This window comes from Leuresthes tenuis, unplaced genomic scaffold (assembly GCF_036924035.1).
Source record: "Leuresthes tenuis unplaced genomic scaffold, fLeuTen1.0.hap1 SCAF_19, whole genome shotgun sequence".
Classification (NCBI taxonomy): Eukaryota; Metazoa; Chordata; class Actinopteri; order Atheriniformes; family Atherinopsidae; genus Leuresthes; species Leuresthes tenuis.
The window spans coordinates 29,862,009-29,880,077 of NW_027325373.1; the positions used below are offsets into that span (position 1 = coordinate 29,862,009).

Consider the following 18,069-nt stretch of genomic DNA (forward strand, 5'->3'; position numbering starts at 1 on the left):
AAGAAATAAGTGAAACAATTTGAAGCTTATTGAAAAAAGGCAGGATTGTTTAAATGGCTGAAAAAATGGCAGAAGTGTCAGAAAAGCTGAAGGGTTAAAAACAACAAAAGGATTTCCAGCAGAATGAAAATAAGTGAAAACTTTAGAAATCTTGCTAAATCATTCTAAAAGGGTGAAATGGAATGGATATGCCAACTTAATTGAAACCTTAAATTGAATTTTAAAAGTGCAGAAGTGACAGCTGAAGATCATTTTAACACAGAGATGAACAGTTTTCATGAATGTTAGAGGAACGCGGTAATGTAGTTTTTATTTCAATGGAGAGAAAGATTTTTAAACGGCAGCGAGTTGAACACACTTGAAGCTGTCTGCTGCGTCAGACCAAATATTCCATTGGAGTTAGTGAGAGAATTTGAAAGGTTTCTCTCGCTTCAAGGCTCATAGCTGAAATTCTGTAAATTTGAGCTCTTTAGTAGTTACATTGACTTAAAGAGGAAAACTGTTCCTACATTTTAAGGTATAATTTGTTTCTGCAAGTTAAACTGTATGAAAGTTGGAGGACTTTGTTTGGATATCAGAAAAAGCTGAAAATGATCAGTGTGCCCCTCTGCTGGCTGCTCATTCATAAAAATCAAGAAGGAGCAAAAATGTTCATGTTTTTGAAACTGTCATATTTCAAAATTGGCTTAATATTTGAAAAAGCTGAACCATCTGGCAATAGCTGAATGTCTTGTGAACATTTTAAAGTTTGAATGGTGTCTCTAGCTGAAAGTATGAAGAAGTAGTTAAGTTTGAAAGAGGAGGAAGCTCTTTGGATGATTTGAAAGGATTTACCATTACTTTTAAAGGGAGAAAAATTTGCACAAAAACCTTAATATTTTAAAAAGTTCGAAACACCAAAAGTCATAGCCAGCATCTCCAGAAAAAGTTGAACATTTTGTGCAAAAATTGTGTCATTTGCTTAAAGTATGTGGAAGTAGTTGAACAGCAAAAAACCTAAAGAGGAACTGAGATGTTGGAATAATAAAGGGAAACAGGAAATGCTTAATCAGTATTCTCACAATGAATAATCCCGATGAAATATAATAAAGCAAGGGTTAAATTGAGATTTGTTATATGGAGGGGCTCCGTTGTGTTGCACTGAATAAGATGTTGGTTGTTATGGGGGTGGTTGTAGCTCAGAGGGAAGAGCTGTGATCAGATCGCATGACGTCATTACGGCTCAGACCCCAGAGGGTTGAAGTGCTTTGAGCGGTCAGATAGACGAGAAGAGCGCTATACAAGTACAGTCCATTTACCATAAATACAAATAGCTGTCATCATCTGACAAACCGTAAGTAGTAGGGGTGTGACGATACACTCAGCTCACAAGACGAGACACGATATTGGGCTCACGAGAACGAGACGAGACGAGATTTTAAGAAAACTACCATGACAAAATATACGACTGGACCAACAGACTTTTATTTAACCGAGTTGCACATGCATTTTGAAATGTTTCATTATAACTCTTTACATGCATGATGTAAGCAAGAACTTTTAATAAACTTCTTCTTCCACAAATTGAAACTGAAACTATCATTTATAAAAGTTTAAATAAAACAAATAGAATAAAATCTGTCTTTCTTTTTTCAAGGACAAACAATATTATGTGCAAAACCAAATCAAAGTTCTACTCTGTCAATACAGAGTGCAAATAGTGCGAACAGAGCCCAACCAAGGATGTCACTGACAACTTATCAGTCACTCTACTGCCATTTATCATTTCCGCCGGGTACCCAAAATGCTGCCAAACAAACGATTTGAAAGTGGCGGGGGCATCTTCAATGGTAATACCGGTATTTTCCGTCATCATTCTGGCTGCTTGCTGCTTCCCGTCCTTCTCCTTCTTTCTAATTTGACTGTGGATTCCACTACGGGGCACACCATATGACACAGACAGAAGAAAACACAACATCAGCACCATCCCCAATCCATTTATTCAACATTTTACTCACCTTTGCACTTTTGTTTCCAAAAAGGGGAACTGATCTGTTGCTAGCTGTTTTGACAAGCACATTGGTCAGTGTGCTGTGACAAAGATACATTGTAAAGATGCAGGTAATTGTGGACTTTCTCTACAAGCTTATCTTCAAAACTTGGCCCCACACTGCCCCTACCTGTCAATTACAAATTGTGGCTTGCGATCAGGATATGTAGTGTTAATTTTTGATGATGTGTAGAAAACGACCCTACAAACACATGAGGATATATGCGAGATAGATATGATAAACACGTTTTCTGAATTCAAAGCAAGTATATTCATGCAGTAAGTTCTCAGTTCAGCCCTAAGTAGAGTAATAGTGTAGTGTTTGTCCAAATGTTAAAAGAAATGTGATAACGGAGAGTTTTTTCTCTTTCAGAAAGGGTCCAAATCGCTACCTCACCATCAGGAAGAAGGACGTTTCAGACAAACCTCATCCTAACATACCCCTCACACTCTCCCACAGTTCCTTATATTTTGTTCGAAGCCTGCTTCAGAGGTTTCCCATCAGCAAAAAGGAACGTACAGACATGCATCCCAACAACAAAGGCAGCATGTCTTTGGCTGCAGAACCTGGTGATTATCTTTGTCTGTCTAAATTACTACTATGGAGTGTGTTCCAAAAAAAGCTTTCGGATGTATGCTCCGGTGTTAGAATTTATTCAGATCCTTTTCTCCTCAGAGCTACATGAAAGGAATGTGAGTAGATGTACAATCGTTATTACTTTGAAAAATCTTTTTTAAATTTATTACACTCACAGTTAAAGTTAAGATAACTTAGCTTAACTTTAACTGTGAGTGTAATAAATACCACTGTTTCCTGTGTACACAAGACCTAAACTGATTGATTACTCTAGAGTTGTCAAAAATTAGACCAAATAGCTAATTATTAGTCTTATTCAATAGTAATGATTCAGTTTGAACAGAGAAAACTGCATATAATATCTCCCTTCCACTGCTAAAAGATTGTCTCACACGCAGTGACATAACATGAATGTTGTCATTCAGAGATGGGACTTTGTGTATTTTTTAGTCAAAAAGTGTGTTTTGTATGGTTATCTTACCATCTTCTTATCTCTTGTCTTCTCTTCCAGACAACATTTATGACAGGAACAGGGCAAGCGGTCGTCTAAACAACGGCATTCCTATGGTGCCGAAGAGAAGGGGTCCATCAGAACTTGAAAAATTTCGATGCTCTCTGCCTGTGTATGAACACCAGGAGGACATAATTAGATTTATTAGAGAAAACAAGGTGGTACTTGTTGTGGGAGAGACCGGCTCTGGAAAAACTACACAGGTGGGTCTAACAAATGGAAGACAGCAAGATGGTCAAAAGCCAGCAAGGGCCTAAAGAAAAAGTTTGGGCACTCTGCATGGTCAATATAGTTCTTGTTGGGGAATTTTTTGCCCTCTCTTATCGCAAAAGCTTCCTACCAGCAAGGTAGCAAGTTGTGCTGCATATTTTTGACAGTGCCTCAATGTGATGAAGAGAAGTTCAAACAAGTGAATTTGGCCCTGAATCTCTAAAGTGTTCATACTTTGCATTGTGCGCCTTCCCCCATGATACACACTTGTTTTCATTAGCAACCTCAATACCAAAAAAGTTTGAATATTGTGTAATATATAGAAATAAAAACAGAACTAAATGATTAGCTAATCTCATAAAAATAATTCATTCAGAATGAAACAGAAAACCTATCAGATGTTGAAAGTGAGATATTTTCCCATTTCATGAAAATATTTGCCCGTCTTGAATGCCATGTTTACCACTGCATAGCATCCCTTCTTTTAACGATAGCGCATAAACATCTGGGAACTGTGGAGACCAGGAGCTGGACTTGTGGGAGAAGATTGTTGTGTCATTCTTGTCTGATAAAGGATTCTACCTGCACAGCAGTCCAGGGTCCTGGCTTCTTTGTTGTATTTTGTGTTTCATGATGTTCCAGATATTTGCAGCTGATGAAAGGACTGGCAGCACGGCTGAAAAAAGTATGATAGAGGACAACAAAAGCCTGGAAAAATAATTGTTTTGAAAAGAAACAGCTAGAGGGACATGCTGCAACTCATTAGGTTAATTGGAAATGGTGAGTAATGTGACCAAGTATATATAAAGAGAGAACCTTAGAAAGGAGAGTGTCTTTGCACATTTTTTTAGCAATTCTGGAAAAATGTTTCTTAAAATTGCGAAAATGTTAAATAATAGATAGTCTAATGTGCATAGGAGCATCAAAAGATTACAACTGAAAATATTTGGTGACTCATAAAGTACAAAACTGTTGCTAAAAGAAGAGGGGAATGCTGCACAGTCGAAACATGGTCCTGTCCCAACTTGAGTCATGTTGCGACCGTCAAATTCAAAATGTGCTCAAAAGTCTCTTTACCAACATTTGATATGTTTTCTATTTTCTATTGTGAATATATTGCTTTATGAGATTTGCAAATCATTGCGTTCTGTTTTTATTTACATTTTACACAGTGTCCCATTTATTTGGAACTGAGGTTAGATTTATATATTTCTTTATTGCTTATTTCTTATCTGTGTTAGTGTCAAGACTGCAGGCAGACTAGTCTAGTACCCATACTCTTTTTTTCTTTTTTTTTGCCCTTGTGATGCCTTTGAAATGTGCACAGAATGTGTTCTTGCACTGTCTTGTTAAAAAAATGCATGAGCATCACTTCAAAAGATGTACTCCTAAAAGTGTTACACTTTCATGGATACTTCTGTTGGACCAAGTCATAATTACAATTACTTGTGTAAAATAATGTCTGTTTATATTTTACACATATTTTATTAAAGCATCCATTATCCTCCGCTTACCCGAGGTCAGGTTGTGAGGGCAATAGGTCCAGGAGGGAAACCCAGTCAACCCTCTCCCCAGCAACATTCTCCAGCTTCTCCTGGGGATCCTGAGATGATCCTTGGCCAGAAGGAATAATCCCTCCTTCGAGTTCTGCATCTCTCCTGGGGTCTCCTCCCAACTGGATGTATCCAGAAAACCAAAGGGAGGCGACTGGGAGGCATCCTAATGAGATGTGTGAATCTCCTCAACTGACTCCTTTCGATGCAGAGGAATGATGACTGTACTCCAAGCTCCCTCCAGATTGTTGAACTCCTCACTCTATCTCTTAGACAGAGCTCAACCACTATCTGAAGGAAACTAATTTCAGCCAATTGTACCCATGATCTCATTCCTTTGGTCATTACCCGAATCTCATGACCATAGGTGAGGGTTGGAAAAAAAGGTGTCGACCAGTAAATCAAAAGATTTGCCCCTATGGCTCAGCTCCCTCTTCACCACAGTGTACTGAGTAGCGCTCTCATTACTGCTGATAAATCCCATATCTGTTTGTTCATCTCTCGCTCCAACTTGTCATCATTCATAAGCAAGATCCAGAGATACTCAAAGACAAGGACCCATCTCCAACACAGAGGGAACACTCCCAACATTTTTCAGATGAGATTCATAACCTCAAACTTGGAGGGACTGACTCTCATCCTAGCAGCTTCACATTCAACTACATACTGTTCCTTTGTGCATTGAAGGTCATGGCTTAAAGAAGCCAACAGAACCACATCATCCACAAAGAGCAGAGATCCAACACTGAGGTTTCCAAACCAGATACCCTCCTCTCCTCGACTATGCCTTGAGATCGTGTCCATGGATACCACAGAACAGGATTGGTTACAAGGGACAGCCTTGGCGGAATCCAACACGCACTGTAAACAAGCTTGATTATTTGCCAGGGATGCAGACACAGCTCTTGCTTTGGGACAGAATAGTCAGCAAAAGGAACTCTGGTACCCTGCACTTCTGCCCTGTCCTCTTGGGGGAGAAGGTCATAAGCCCCCTCAAAGCCAACAAACTCTAATGGCTCCCTCAACAACTCTGTGAGGGGGAAGATCTGGTCCACTGTTCTACGACCTGGGCGAAAACCCCACTGGTACACTTTTAATTGCCTTGTGTACAAATTCTGCTCTACAAATAAACTTGCCTTGCCTATTACTGGATCCAAGGTTTGACAGTAGGTCAAAGCCTCCTTTCCAACACCCAGGAGTAGTGTGATCCACCTAAAGTTGGTTTACTCTCTTGTCCACTCTCTTATAAATGGGACGACAATCCTGGTCTACCATTCCACAGGTGTTGTTCCAAACCTCCATGGGACATTGTCAGTATGTCAGCCAGAACACCCCATATAGTCCAGAGTCTTCAGCCCTCCCATGCCTACCTCCATGGCCTCGCCGAATTCCTACCACGCCTGAATTTTAGCTTCTGCCACTACCAACACTGCAGTCCTTCTTGGCCATTCAGTACCTGTCAGCTTCTTTTGGAGTCCCCTTGGACAACCATGCACAAAAGCTCTCCTTCTTCAACTTGACAGCTTCCCTTGCTGCTGGTGTCTACGACTGAGTCCTCTGGTTGCGGCCACGACAGGCACCACTGCTCTTAGAATCTGCATCCGCTATGAAAGCTCTAAACATGGCCCATTCAGATTCCATGCCCCAAACCTCCCCTGTTATGTGTAAAAATCTCTCCTGAAGGTTTAAGTTGAAGATCTCCTGGAGGCCTCCACCTTTTGTTCCCAGTTAACCCTCACTACTGTTTTAGGTTTTCCTGGTCTGGCCGGCAGTCTTTCCTGCCACTAAATCCAGCCTAATACCAGCTGATGGTTAACTGGACAGTTGACAGCTTGAACATCGACCTTTGGCTTAAGGTGACGTGGTATCAAGTACACTTATGGACCACCTCATATCTTTGAACATGGTGTTCGTTATAGCCAATAGATGACTTGTATGGAAGTCTAACAACAAAACACAGCTGGGGTTCAGATAAGGGAGGCTATTCCTCCCAATCACACCTCTCCAGTTCATTCTGTTGTTGCCCACGTGGACATTGAGGTCCAAACAGGTTGGCTGATGGTGGACTCCAGGAGGAGTTTCAGACTGATGACTGGATTGGTAAGTATCACAGAAATCCTAGAAATAAAAACAGAGACTGGAATCAGTAGATTACGCAAAGAGGATCTCTTTTGAAACAAAGTGGCCTTAAGAATACCACATGAGTAGCAGACAAACTGGCTGTGAGAAGAGAGCAGGCCAGGACTTTTAAGACTAACACTAATGAATCGCAGGTGGAGTGAGTCTACCATCAAGCCACCACTGCCAGCCAAGCCATTCTGGAATGAGAAGCAAAGAAACACATGCACACCCAGAGACCCTAACACACTGGTACTGAAACATTAACAGTCTCATGAGTTTTACAACACTAGCTTAGAATTTGTTTACAGTCCAAAGGACCACCCCCGTGGTTTTCTGTAGCACTCTAGGGCAAATTTGACCACAGCATGGTTTGCCAACTAAAAAGGAAATGTGTTATAAGTTATCTCAGATGTATATTCAGAACACCAGAAACAGTCAATGGGGTTACATGCGGGCAATCGGGCAGATTAATGGCTAAATTACAATAAGATTGAGTTATTCAGTTCATGTAGACACCCTAATCTGACAAGATATCAAATCGGATCGGGTTACTTGCGAATAAAGACCCCGGGATAACTCAATCCAAGTATGCAGACGACAGTGGATAGGATCGAGCGTTCTGCGCACGCACGGGATTTTTTCCCGCAATCGTCACCCGGAAGTCGAACAATATTATTGTTAGAAACAAACATAGAACATAGAAAGAAACAGAACGCGATGGAGAATGTGCCGTTGTGCATCGCGTTTGTGTCATAACCAGCTCATCACAGATGTAGAGGGACGTTGCTTCATCTTGCTCTTCGTTCACCATCTTTTTCAAATGCCTTAGTTTTGTTGTTGTTGGTGGTGAAGACGTCAACCGGAGGTGGCTCTATTAGCGATAGTTGAAATGGGGACAGCGCCACTTATCTACTGTGGTATTGCATGCTTTGTACCAGTGATTCGATTCATTCACCACTATATATCCGAGGATAATTACCCTCAGATAAGGAGCATAACCCAACTGTAGCTATAATCCAGTTAATCTCATCATGTAGACCCACTGACTGTTATTCTTGAAAATGACAGACCATAATATGCCCAACTCAATAAAAGCACAATGAAATCTTGATTATTTGAAATGCTTGACAGCCCTAATATTAACAAATTAAAGAAAATGACTGAGAACCATTAAGATATGTTGGGTTCATTCTGTGTGCAATTGAATTGAATGAAAGTTAAAGAGAGTTGCTGTTGTAATGAGTGGTGTTTAGACAAACTGGCTCAGTTTTCAGTAGAATTTATTGCAACAAACTCGCAGTTCAGTCTTATTTCAGGCAACAGTTCCGTTTATGGAGTGGAGAAAGTCAGAAACCGGGTAAACAGTCTGACCAGGAAGACAAATCCACAGGGACTCCACATGTGCTTAGACAAACAAGTCCACAAAGCAAAACTTGTAGTAAGAAACAGGCACGCTTGGCAACAGGTGATCAATCCAGGGGAAAAGGCCAGAAGGTCTTGCATCAGCAGAGCGAAGAACAATCTGGCAAAGAGTGAATGAACTGGATAAGCCTATGTACTGGTTTGCTTGGTGAGAGGAAGAGTAATGGTGCACAGGTGAGCTGAGTTGGCTGATGAGGTGTGTGTGGCTGGTAGGTAGAGTGGGGTAGAGTGAAAAAGTACTGGGAGATAAGGTGAGCCATAAAGCAGTAATGTGACAACTGTGCCTTTTTTTTTCTATAGTGTTGCATTTTTATTTTTGTTCTAGTGTGTTTATCTGTTGTAAACATAGATTTTATAAACTACAAAAAAAAACAACCCTCAAAGCTTATCTGGTGTCTCTGTTTTGTTCAGATCCCACAGTTTTTGTTAGATGACTGCTGCAAGAATAGACAACCCTGCAGGATCTTCTGTACTCAGCCCAGACGCCTGGCTGCCATTGCTGTGGCGGAAAGAGTGGCAGCTGAGAGAGGGGAGTGTGTGGGCCAGACTGTTGGTTATCACATCAGACTCGAGAGCAGGTAGGTTTTTTCAAAACATTTATATTTAAGGTGGACAAGCAAAAATCTATTTTTTTACATTAGAAGTGACACCTGTTTGCACTTTTCAAGGAGATGTGGGCATCATGCGGCAGGCAGGCCAGGTTTGTGTGGCCCGAGTGAATAGTAATACGGCAAGCTTCTCAAACAGTGTCCACCTTGCCCAGGCAGGTTAGGACGGGACAGAAATAAATCTTATGTGGAAAAAAATACTGATTGATATGCCTGCTCATACCTTTGGCACTGCAAACAGTTAGATTCTTTAGCTAGTGGAAAAACCCAGCTGTATTTATTTCAAAGTTATCTGAAAAATCAAGAATGTGTCCTCTTTGGTATTTTTGCTGGGACTCTAAGATGTCTCCAAGTGAATCCACTTTTATTGTAGTTTAATATCTTTGGGTAAGAGATCATTTTTTTCAGGATTAAATAAATAAATAAAAATAAGACAAAATGCATAAGCGGTGTGTGAAAAACTAGGTCTACCCGTCCTGCTTCTAACTGAATTAGGAGGGTAGGCAGCAGAAAGGTGCTTATGAAATTTATCAATTGATCATCAGCAAACAAGAAGTGCTAAAGACAAGCAAGGAGTTCATCATTCTATGGTGAGAAAGATTATTCACATGTTGTTAATCTACCTATGCAGTGTCATGGGGCTCAGCAGGATGGATTCAGATGCCAAATTGGGCCATGTGTCCCCAGCAGATTTCACAGAGGAGGATACATAGCGTTGATTAGGGTGGCCGGGATCAGGCTCAGAGTTAAGTCCTTGTTGAATGATCCTACACAGCCCATGTTACACCTAAAACACAGGAACATGGCAGGATGCTATCAGGGTTATCAGAAGAACTTGAAGAGAACTGCCGTGAAAGCGCATCTGGTTTAACATTACGGGTGCCGGGACGGTGATGGGAAAAATTGAAGCCCAAAAAATAACACCCAGCGTGCTTGCCTGGAATTCAATCTCTTAGCATCAATGAGATATATCAAGTTTTTGTGGTTGGTCCAAACCAGGAAAAGCTGTTTAGCACCCTCTAGCCAATGTCTCCATTCTTTTAAGGCTAGTTTTACTGCCAAAGTATCCCTGTTGCCAACGTCATAATTGCAGAAGACAGTTTATGTGGGGGAAAAAAAAAAAGCACACGGATGTATCTTCCCTTCTGATTCATCTCTCTTCCTGAATCAAAGGCATCCACTTCCACCACAAACTGTCGATCAGGATCCAGTTGAACCAAAATGGGAGCTGAGGTGGAATGATTCTTCGGGGTCGCAAATGCCGCTTCAGCCTCAGAAGACCACTGGAAAGGCAGTTTTAGTAGAAGTCAAACCAGTCAAAGGTCTACTTGATTATAATTACGAATGAAATGACAAAAGAAATTTAGCAAACTCCAAGAACCGTTGCAGGTCCTTGTGTGAGGATGGGACAGGCCACTCGGCAACAGCTTGGATCTTGTGGGGGTCCGTCCTCACAAGATACTAATACTGATAATTTGTGAAATTCTCAGCTTTAACAGAAAGACGATTTTTCCAGCAATCTTTGTAACACTGCCCGTGTAACCTGCCTCATCTCTTGCTGTTAGTTGTAAAGGCTAGGTGATACGGATATGTTTTCAACAGTATGTTAATATTCTTGCAGACCAGTAAATCAGAAGTCTAGTCTCGCTATAGGAGAAAGGAGTATTAGCAATTGGCATTGGGTGATGAGTAAAGAACTCACATGACCAACAGGTAAGTATTCATGTGGTGTTTTGTATTAAGGAAAATAGGATAAAGAAATAAATGAGTGTCAAACACTTGAGAAAACAATTTGCACACTAAATCCCCAAGTCATTTACAAATCACAGTTCTGTTTTTTTTTTTTTTTTCCCCTTTTGGGTGGCTTGCCACAACCACTGAGTTTGCCCCTCCCCCTTACAGCACAGAAAGAACCTCAGTAGTAGATATCTCCATGCCGTCTTGGAACAGGAACCCATACCACGAAATAGACCCGGCCAAAGGCTCAATCATTACACACACACACAATCTCCAGCACAATGCAAGTCACACGGCTCTCATCAGTCCAAGTTACACATCAGAAGAAACGGGAACACGGGAGTTCAGCAATGTGTATTTTCACAAAATGAATTTAGCGGAGCTAATGTGGCTAATGGTCTAGGCTAGCGCCACAGCTGCTAATAGACACCACTCACGCTCTCTCTCGTCCTTTTTGCAGGATTCGTGGTCCTCTAACCAACCCACAGCAACAACAAAAAAAGAGGTCTCGCTCTCCACTCCAATGAAAATAGTAAAGACGTCCTAATATCTTGCTCTCTTGCTCAGAAAATGATAACATACGTAGCGAAAAAGGTAGCATGTAGCTGCCTCAATGTTGGTCCGACAGAGAGAGAGACAACAATACACATGTACACCCTGACGGCGCCTGATTGGTTACTTTACATCATGTGAACTCCTCATGTCACCTGAATTTTTAAACTTTGAGAAAGGCACATTCACTACACTTGAGATAAAACAAAATACTCTTTTCTAAATAAATGTGTACTTTATTTGTTTTTAATCTATTTATTTACATATTTAAGATTTTAATCCTAAATCCTATTTATTTATTTCACCAATAAACTGAGATGAACTGGACTACTAAGAAAAATGCCTGGTAACCTAGGTTACATCCGTACATGTCGTTTGTGTTCTCCCAGGGATTGTGAAAAAATGAGGATATCATCCAAATAAATCCCTCAGAACATCATTCACCAGTGTTTGAAAAACTGCCTGAGTGTTGGTTAAGCGAAAAGGCATTGCAAGGTATTCCAAGTGTCCCAACGGAGTGTTGAAGGCAGTTTTCCATTCGTCTCCATTACGTATGTACACCAAATGGTAAGCATTTCTTGGGTCCAGCTTGGTGAAGATCGTGGAGCCCTGTATAGGCTCAAAAGCCAAGGAAATGAGCGATAAGGGGTACTTGTTTTTAATCGTGATTTAACCCAGGATAATCTATACAGGGACGAAGGGATTTGTCTTTCTTGTCCACAAAAAAAAAATCCTGCTCCTACGGCTGACGAAGAGGAGCGGATGATTCCAGAAGCTAAAGAGTCCTGCATATAGGTTTCCATAGACAATCTTTCTGGGCAAGACAAATTATAGAGATGGCTCGAGGGTAAAGGAGCCCCAGACGATGGCACAGTCATAAGGTCTATGAGGTGGTAAATTGAGAGCCTTATTCTTGCTGAACAGGTAACTCAAATCATGATGCTCTAAGGGAATGAGCGAAAGATCGACTGGTTCATCCGGCAGGGAACATGATTGACTGGCAACAGGAGCTGCAGATTGAAGGCAGGAGGATATACATGGCTAGTCCCGTGGATATGATTGTAACCTAAAATTACGGGAGTGTTAGCCACAGGGAACAAATAGAATTCCAAGAGCTCACAATGGTTACCCGAAACAAAAAGTGTTATCGGTCTAGTTTTATCCGTGATAGTGGCAAGAGAAACCCCAACAAGGGCTGAAATGGATATGGGAGAGGGTAACTGAATGATTGGCAGACCTGAGTGGCTAAATTCGGACCTAACAGATTGTTTTCTGATCCTTAATCAATTAGGGCATGAGTAGCATGATTAACCCTTTCGAACACCAAAGTTACAGGTGAAGTGAAACAATTAAGATTAGTTCCACCCACCAGTACCCTCGCATTTACTGGTGGGCGTGCTCTTCTTGCCGAACCGGACAGGCAGCAATGAAATGGCGAGCTACAAGAAATGCATTCTCTTTGCGCATACTCCTCGATCGTTCCTCAGGCGATAACCTTCTACGTCCTAATTGTATAGGTTCTGCAATTTCAGTATCTACTGCAAGAGGACTTTTTTTAACCGATTGTGTATACAGAAGTGGACAGGGAGAGTGACTGTCGCAAGAGCCGCATCTGAGCAAGGGCTTATGGGGTCCGTTTCCCTCTTACGCTTACTGAGACGGTTGTCAAACCGCATAGCCACTGACGCTAACTCTTATAATGAAGACGGTTTGTTGCGAAAGGCCACTTGATCCTTTATTTGCTTGTTAAAAGAATTCGGTATAATTCCCCGTAAAGCATTGGAACTCCAACCAGTTTCAGCAGCGAGGATCCAAAACTCAATAAGAAAGTCTGCAACTGACTGAGTTCCTTGCCGTAGATTCACTAAACGTTTGGTGGCGTTGTCGTAGCTAAGTGGGTGATCAAAAGCCTCACGGAATTCTTTAATAAACTCACCAAAGGGATAGGTCTCAATTGAGTCGGTTTTGAAGAAGGCAAAAGCCCATGTTAAGGCTTTACCCTTGAGTAGCCCGAGAGCAAATGTCGTTTTTGCTGAATCACAGGAGAAAGAGCGAGGGAACTGAGTTATCACTAGGGAACACTGGAGTAAAACACCCCCCCAATGTGACCAACGTAGGAGTCAGGAGTGGGAAAAGAGATGTCCCAAAACTGTTGTCCGGCAGGAGGTGCATGGGACACCAGATTTTTGACAGCAGGGGAAACTGTGGAAAGAACGTTCATCAATCTTCACCATCATGTCAAAAACCTGCTCCAGACATTTGATACTTAGTCCCTGTCATTCACGGAGTGCCTTCTCGTGTTCTCCTAAGAGCACTCCCTGACTGGATAAGGTGGCTGAATCCATGTTGTGGCCAGATTGTGATGTCGTGGGGCTCAGCCAAAACCGGGGATGGACTCAGATGAAAAATTCACTTTGAAGAAATCAAGTTTATTTCTTTAACAACAGAGAATTAGAGTGACAGGAACACATTGACTTTAGGACCCAGAGGTATGGTGAGTAACCGGACAACACTGAGGTATCCGAGGCAGGCGTGAACAGAATGAGAAGATGACAGTTCGCATGGGAAATCCAAACAGGGAATTATTCCAAGAGAAGTATGGAGACGGCCTTACTATTTGCAGGTGAAATTTTGACTGGAAGGTGGGGCAGTGTACGTCTGTCTGGAAGATGTGCTCCAGAGTAGTAGGAGGGTAAGCGGGCAGGTAGAGGACAGAGGACCTTCCGCGGTGGTTGATGTCTGCTCAGTGGTGGATCCGAACACCGAATTGTGATGCAGCTCAGTCGGGAATGGTAACCAGAGAGTCATAAACAGTATCTCAGGAGACTTGTGGCTGGAACAGAAGGAATGAGGGTAAGTACAGTCTAGACTTAGAATAAACTCTTAACAAGTACAAGTAGGGCCTGATTACCACGGTAATGGTATAAAGATCTGGCGAGGCCTGCTGCTCCTTAAGAATGAGTCTTGATGACTGCAGATAATGAACAGGTGTGACAGCAGGCAGCAACCAGAATTCGCCCTGGTGTCCAAGGAAACCTGCTCACCCCAGCCTACAACTCAGAAAAAGCACATCTCCACAGCCGAGTCAGATCATGACATGCGGTGATTCAAGTAGGCCCCCTGTCCCTCATATTGCACACAGATAAACATCGGATAACGCATGCTACCTGGGTTAGACTGTCACCAACCAGATATAACTTACATTTAGACGTGTTTGAGAGCTTCTATGATTTTTTTTTTTTATACTCCAGCTTGAAAAGGACCTAGCAAAAAATTGTAGTAACTTTCTGAACAAACCTTATTTGCTTTGTAGGCAAGACATTCTGTCTCTGCACTTTAGGCACAGAGAGGCAGACCCTGCATCATTACTATAGCCATCATCACACTGGCACACTCCTAATAGAATGGCAGCTAAGCAGACTCAGTAAATATGGCAACTGACCACAATCTGATCTATCCATTCATCTATGTTGCCTTCTAGTAGTTCAGTCTCTTCAGTTATGATCATCTTGCATCTCTTTGAAGAACTTGTTGAATTGTGAGCTATCTAGTTTATCAGGTACCTTTTTAAAAAAAAAATTGATTTCTTTGTCCTTTCCAGCATTATGGCAGCAGAATTGTAATCTGAATACCGTGAATGCCAAACAGATCTGCTTTGCCAAGGGAAGCTTTTGAGGAACTAGTAGTAGAGGCATATGAAAGGAAAAAGCTTGGGTATGTGGAGTGGTATGCAAATGAAACACTGATGAAAGGCTTTCGGTGAGTCTGAAGCACATTTTATATTTTGTGTAAAAAAAAATTAAAAAAATAATAATAATAAAATAAAATATAATTTTATTTTAATATTTCAAGATCACAATAACCTTCCAATTTAGAGCTACAATGGGGAAAAAAAGAACTAACACCTAAAATGGATTTCAGTTGGATACTTTTTCATTTATTTTCCCAAGCCACGCGGAACTACTCCACAATGATGAAAGTGGAGAGGAAAAAAAATGCCCCCCTCAAGAGTAGCAAGAGTAGCACTGTCATCAGTGGTCAGCATTCTCACCTCTGCTTACATAATAGCTAATGAGCCTGCAGAAGTTATAGGTGTGTTATCACCATTATAGTCTGATATAGTACCTAGATATAGTACCTGTTTGTTTGTTATGGAATAGTGAGCTTCAATGGACACTCTTGGGAATTATCGTTGCCTTTCAGGATGCAATAATAACAACAACAGATCAGTTTGCTGTTTTACTTGCTTATGCGGTTTCAATGCAGTGTTGTACAAGTGCCTGGACAGACGCACTTCCTCACGGAGCCTGTTTTCGAATTGGTCCATGCAGTTTGTCGTTCTCTACAACTTACAACTTTTGACTGGTGCACAACTACGTGCCAGGCGGAAATACGTCATTTTGACGTCACGCGTGAGCAACGCGTCAACTATAAAACAAGCTTTAGGATAAAAGAGCTGCGGGTTGCCCTGGTCTAGTTTGATAAATCCTAATTTATGTGGCCATGGCACACATTTTGAATAATTCTGGTCATCAATGTGGATCTGGATTCTGATCAGTTAGAATATCTTTTCTTGACCAATCTCAGATGTTAGTGGACATCCATGAATGTCTGAACATAATTTTTTTTCAACAACTAACTCCGGCCGTTCAAATATTGAACTGGACCAACGACTGATATCAGCCATTTCTGTATGTACATAGACCTTGTTTGCCCAGTGGATAGTCACTCCAGACTCTCACTGTTTGGGTAAAAGCTCATGGGTGAGTAAAACCTGGGCTTTTAATTTCCGAAAAAAAAGTTTCACTCAAGCTTTGGAATGTGGGCAACATGGATATTCGGCATTACAGAGCTATAAAAATGAGAGAGGCCATGACTTTTTAGAATGTCCCCTTTAACTTCAGCACAAATTCTCTGAGCCAGTGAAAAAACTTCCCAGTTCTTGAATAAGACTTGTAACTCTTGTTTTATTTTCAAATCTCAGGGTCTCCCCCAAGACACTGCTGACGTTTTGCACAAGTGGAGTGCTCCTCAGAACCTTGATGGCAGGAGATGGCAGTCTCACTACGGTCACACATGTCATTGTGGTGAGCATTAAGTCTACAAATTCAAAGGGTATACAGTCTCATAATAAGTAAGGGAAATTCTTTGTACTGTTCATCCCCTCAAGTTGCTTGGTGTGAACAGTAGACATGTTGGGGGTAAGTAATGTAGCTTGTTTTTTAAGAAATCACATTAGTTACAACAATGTGGGCACTGTGCCTCTAAAAACGATTGTTTTCCAACATTTGATTGTTAGTATATTGAAGATAATTACATTGTTACAGCCACAGTCAGAAGGTGGATACCATAAATTAGGAAAATTAGGTGTTTGCAAAGATTTGTATCATGAAGTTAATTCCAACATGGCTTCCACCAAAACAGCTTGTACTGTCCGTCATCTCGAATTTGTTGCAAACCATCTCTCTGGCATTTGTTTTATGTGACACTCGACAGTAAATATCTGGCTCTTATTACGAAACACTGCATCATTCTATTAGTATTGGGATTGCAATAGCAACTGTCAGCTCCCTTAAATGAATACTACATAACTGGTGAGTGGTTGAATGACTGGACAATTGCAACACAGCTGCAGGATGAAATAGGTTTTCCTCAGGAATGGTCCTATCTTTAATTTCATTCATCATTCGTCCAACTCTAACCACATTCCAACTGTTTTTGATGGCAAACACTCCTTCAGCATGACACTGGCACCATAATTCTTGGATCTCCAATCTCTGCTCTGGAGCTTTGTAGCTCTTTCAGGATTATTATTGGCTTCTCCCTCTCTGATTTATACCCTTCATGTCCTCGTTTGCCAATCAGTGGTTTGTTTCCCAACTTTTACACCACTACAGCAATACGAGGTTAAAGTATTATAGATTAACAAAAAGCCAGCTCTTCAGAGAGCATCTCCTATCCTGCACTTACCTTGTACTTCCCTACCCCCTCTATCTCTGCACTTTATCTTTCTGCACTTCCTTCTATGCCTGCACCCTATCTCTACTCTGTCACCTCTGACAGAGTCGGACTCCTGGGTTCCTTCTGTGTTGTTAGCTTTTTATATAGCTTGTTATACCTTCATTTGTAAGTCGCTTTGGATAAAAGCGTCTGTTGAATACAGAAACCTTATTTTAAACTTCCAGTGTGGATTTTGTTGTGATTTGGCTGAGCATTGACATCACGTGAAAGTGTCTTTCTTTATCCAGGATGAGGTACACGAGCGCGATGGTCTTACTGACTTCCTGCTGACAAAGATGCAGGATGTGCTTCAGAAGATCCCGACACTGAAACTGATCCTTTCCAGTGCAGCTTTGGATATAGAGCTGTTCCTTCGGTACTTTGGCTCCTGCCCTGTTATTCACCGTAAGTCCTTTGATGAAATCTGTGCTAAAACAATCTGCTGAAATTTCTACTCACTATATTATTTGTCTGCCAGCTATTAGCTTTTTGTGAACCTGTCATTACCAACAGCGCCTTGTTTTTTTCTCTTTCGTTTTTTTCTTTTTAGTACCTCAGTAAGAAAGTCTGTGCCTAATACTGGAAATGTGAATGCACTTGTTGTATTTGGGCTCTAGGCAGTGACTAGAAAAACACGATGATGAGAACATCTTAGATTCTGGCTGCTAGCGCAGGGACAGGAACAGAACATATGGAATTTAATTTGGAAATATTTATTTTACTTTTCTCGAATGCAGTTTCTTGTGAAA

The 18,069-nt window shown here is 41.2% G+C and overlaps 1 protein-coding gene across 2 annotated transcripts in view; it reads left to right on the forward strand.

The window, feature by feature from the left end:
* ythdc2 (YTH domain containing 2) overlaps positions 1-18,069 on the forward strand; it is a 96,545-nt gene that overhangs the window by 18,880 nt on the left and 59,596 nt on the right. For both annotated transcript variants that reach the window (XM_072371563.1, XM_072371564.1), the window contains exons 4-8: positions 2,403-2,599; positions 3,118-3,320; positions 8,835-9,001; positions 16,305-16,407; positions 17,569-17,725. In XM_072371563.1, the coding sequence (XP_072227664.1) occupies positions 2,403-2,599; positions 3,118-3,320; positions 8,835-9,001; positions 16,305-16,407; positions 17,569-17,725 (827 nt within the window). The remainder of the gene's footprint in view (positions 1-2,402; positions 2,600-3,117; positions 3,321-8,834; positions 9,002-16,304; positions 16,408-17,568; positions 17,726-18,069) is intronic.